This window comes from Sorghum bicolor, chromosome 8 (assembly GCF_000003195.3).
Source record: "Sorghum bicolor cultivar BTx623 chromosome 8, Sorghum_bicolor_NCBIv3, whole genome shotgun sequence".
NCBI classification, from domain to species: Eukaryota; Viridiplantae; Streptophyta; class Magnoliopsida; order Poales; family Poaceae; genus Sorghum; species Sorghum bicolor.
In genome coordinates this window covers 57,576,757-57,579,459 of record NC_012877.2, presented here as the reverse complement: position 1 = coordinate 57,579,459, position 2,703 = coordinate 57,576,757, and the positions used below count along the sequence as shown (strand labels likewise).

General features: G+C 58.3%; 1 protein-coding gene across 1 annotated transcript; it reads left to right on the top strand.

Moving 5' to 3' along the window:
* On the top strand, positions 256–2,484 carry LOC8074281 (cytochrome P450 81D11). Its single transcript, XM_021445762.1, has 3 exons — positions 256–500; positions 592–1,641; positions 1,731–2,484. Exons 2-3 carry the CDS (start codon positions 670–672, stop codon positions 2,355–2,357), a joined length of 1,599 nt encoding a protein of 532 aa, XP_021301437.1. The 5' UTR covers positions 256–500; positions 592–669; the 3' UTR covers positions 2,358–2,484.

The window sequence follows — 2,703 nt, the reverse complement described above, 5'->3', positions numbered from 1 at the left end:
AGGTTTTAGTAAAAAATCATCCTCCAATAACTTTTCTAAATAGTTGTTTAAATATAGTCATCTTGATGTCTCGCTAGCTAAAAATATAAGACAAGAATAACTTTATAAAGTATGTATGAAGTTTAAAAAAATTGTTGAAGAACAAAATGATATAAAAATAGTTTTTTATAAAAATGACTTTCTAAATAATCCTAAAGTGAAATTTAGAAAGACTCCTCGGAACGCCGGCCCTAAACCCCCGTTGGAATCGAAGCAGCAGACCAGCAGTTAGTTTTTGGAGTATTGGGCAGAGTCCGCGCGGGCGGGGACACCTCGTTCCTCACGGAATCGTCGTCAACCTCTGGCTGATTGATGCTCGGTGCCTGCACCTCAAGTGGCCGGCCTATCGTCGTCGATTCGTCGCTCTCTCTTGTCGCTGCAAGTTTAGCTTTTTTTTTTCCGCTCACGTCACGGCTTCTCTTCCAAGCCAAGATCGTCATCGATCATCTTCATTGGTGAATGTACATATCCTCTTTGATGTTGACACACAAGATAAACTATCTTCCGGCACCCTTTCATTCTTCCTTGCCCTCCTTCCTTCCTCCTGCAGAGCTACGGCACGGCGGCACGGCGGCACAAACTCGGTGGAGTCTGCGAGGGCACCGGCGGAGGCCATCGAAACTGCCAGCCATGGACGCGGCGGCGACGGGCGTGTCGTCGAGCGGCGGCGTTCCCCAGCTCCTCCTCCTCCCTGCGCTCGCCGTCACCCTGCTCCTCGCCGCGGCCGTCTGGTCGAGGCGTGGCCGCAACAACGGCGCGCCGAGCCCGCCGTCGCGCCCGCTGCTCGGCCACCTCCACCTGCTCGGCAAGCCGCTGCACCGCTCGCTGGCCGCGCTGGCCGCCGCGCACGGCGGCGGCGCCGGGGGCCAGCTGCAGCTGCAGCTGGCGCCGCTCCTGTCGCTGCGGCTGGGCGCGCGCCGCGCGCTGCTGGTGTCGTCGCACGAGGCCGCCGAGGAGGGCTTCACCGCGCACGACGCCGCGCTGGCGGGCCGGCCGCGGGTGCTGGCCGGCGACCGGCTCGGGTACGGGTACACGATGCTGGTGTGGGCGTCCCACGGCGACCACTGGCGCGCGCTCCGCCGGCTCCTCGCCCTCGAGGTCTTCTCGGCGTCCCGCGTCGCCGCGCGCGCCGCCGACCGCAGCGCCGAGGTCGCCGCGCTCGTCGGCAGGCTGAGCAGCCTGCTCCACCTCCACGGCGGCGGCGGCGGCGCCAAGTTGACTCTCCGGCCCAGGCTCTTCGAGCTGGTGCTCGGCGTCATGCTGCGCGCGCTCACGGGTGACCGCGCCCACGGCGGCGACGTGCGCACGTTCCAGGAGATCGTGGAGGAGACGTTCGCGGTCAGCGGCGCGCCCAGCGTCGGGGACTTCTTCCCGGCGCTGCGGTGGGTGGACCGCCTGCGCGGCGTCGATGCGGCGCTTGTGCGTCTTCAGGCGAGACGCGACGCGTTCGTCGGCGGCCTCGTCCAGGACCAACGGCGACGGCGCGACGCCGGTAGTGGCCGAGACACGCCGGAGAAGAAAAGCATCATTGACGAGCTCCTGTCGCTGCAAGAAGCTGACCCCGAGTACTACACGGACACGATCATCAAAGGCCTCGTCTTGGTGAGTAGTAGTCTACCAATCTGGCATTTGTATTTGTTGCATCAAAAAAATGCTGCTTGGCCATGGTTGCAATCTTCATGATGATGCAGATGCTACTCACTGCCGGCACCGACACGTCGGCGCTGACCATTGAGTGGGCAATGGCGCAGCTGCTGACAAACCCAGAAGCAATGAGAAAGGTGAGTGCTGAGATAGATACCAACGTTGGCACAGCACGGCTCGTGGAGGAGTCGGACATCACCAACCTCCCATACCTGCAATGCGTGGTCAAGGAGACCCTGCGGCTGCGCCCCGTCGGCCCGGTCATCCCTGCGCATGAGGCCATGGAGGACTGCACCATCGGCGGCTTCCACGTCCGGCGTGGCACCATGGTTCTCGTGAACGCCTGGGCGATCCACCGGGATCCCAAGCTTTGGGACGCGCCGGAGGAGTTCAGGCCAGAGAGGTTCTTGGACGCCGGCATGGTGACCGCGGTCACCACGCCCATGCTGCCATTTGGGCTTGGACGGAGGCGCTGCCCTGGGGAAGGGTTGGCATTGCGTCTGATCAGCTTGACGCTGGCGGTGCTCGTGCAATGCTTCGAGTGGGATGTTGGTGAAGGCGGTGTCGTCGACATGACCGAAGGCGTTGGGCTGACAATGCCCATGGCCGTGCCATTGGCAGCTGTCTGCCGGCCTCGGCAGTTTGTCAAGAGCATGCTCTCTACTTCAACATGATTGAGTTAAACACTGGTTTCTTATAAAGGAAAAAGAACAATTTTTTATGACGCTGGTGTTTGATTGTTCAGTATTCTGTATGTAATCAGTATGCTATCAGTAATTTTTATGGCTTTATATGGATACATTGCACTGGTGTGAGTGTGCTGTGCTTAAGTTCAAATACGAAAACTGTTACACAAGCTGGGCGACACACACTTTAAAATCATTTCCCCCCCTTTCATCCTGACCCCTACAGGTGGGGATTTCAAGTTCAAATGTCCAAACTCATTGCAACAAAGTCAAATCATTTTCTGATGAAATAAATATTTTTTTCTCCTTGCACAACTTGTTCTTTGACCTTCAA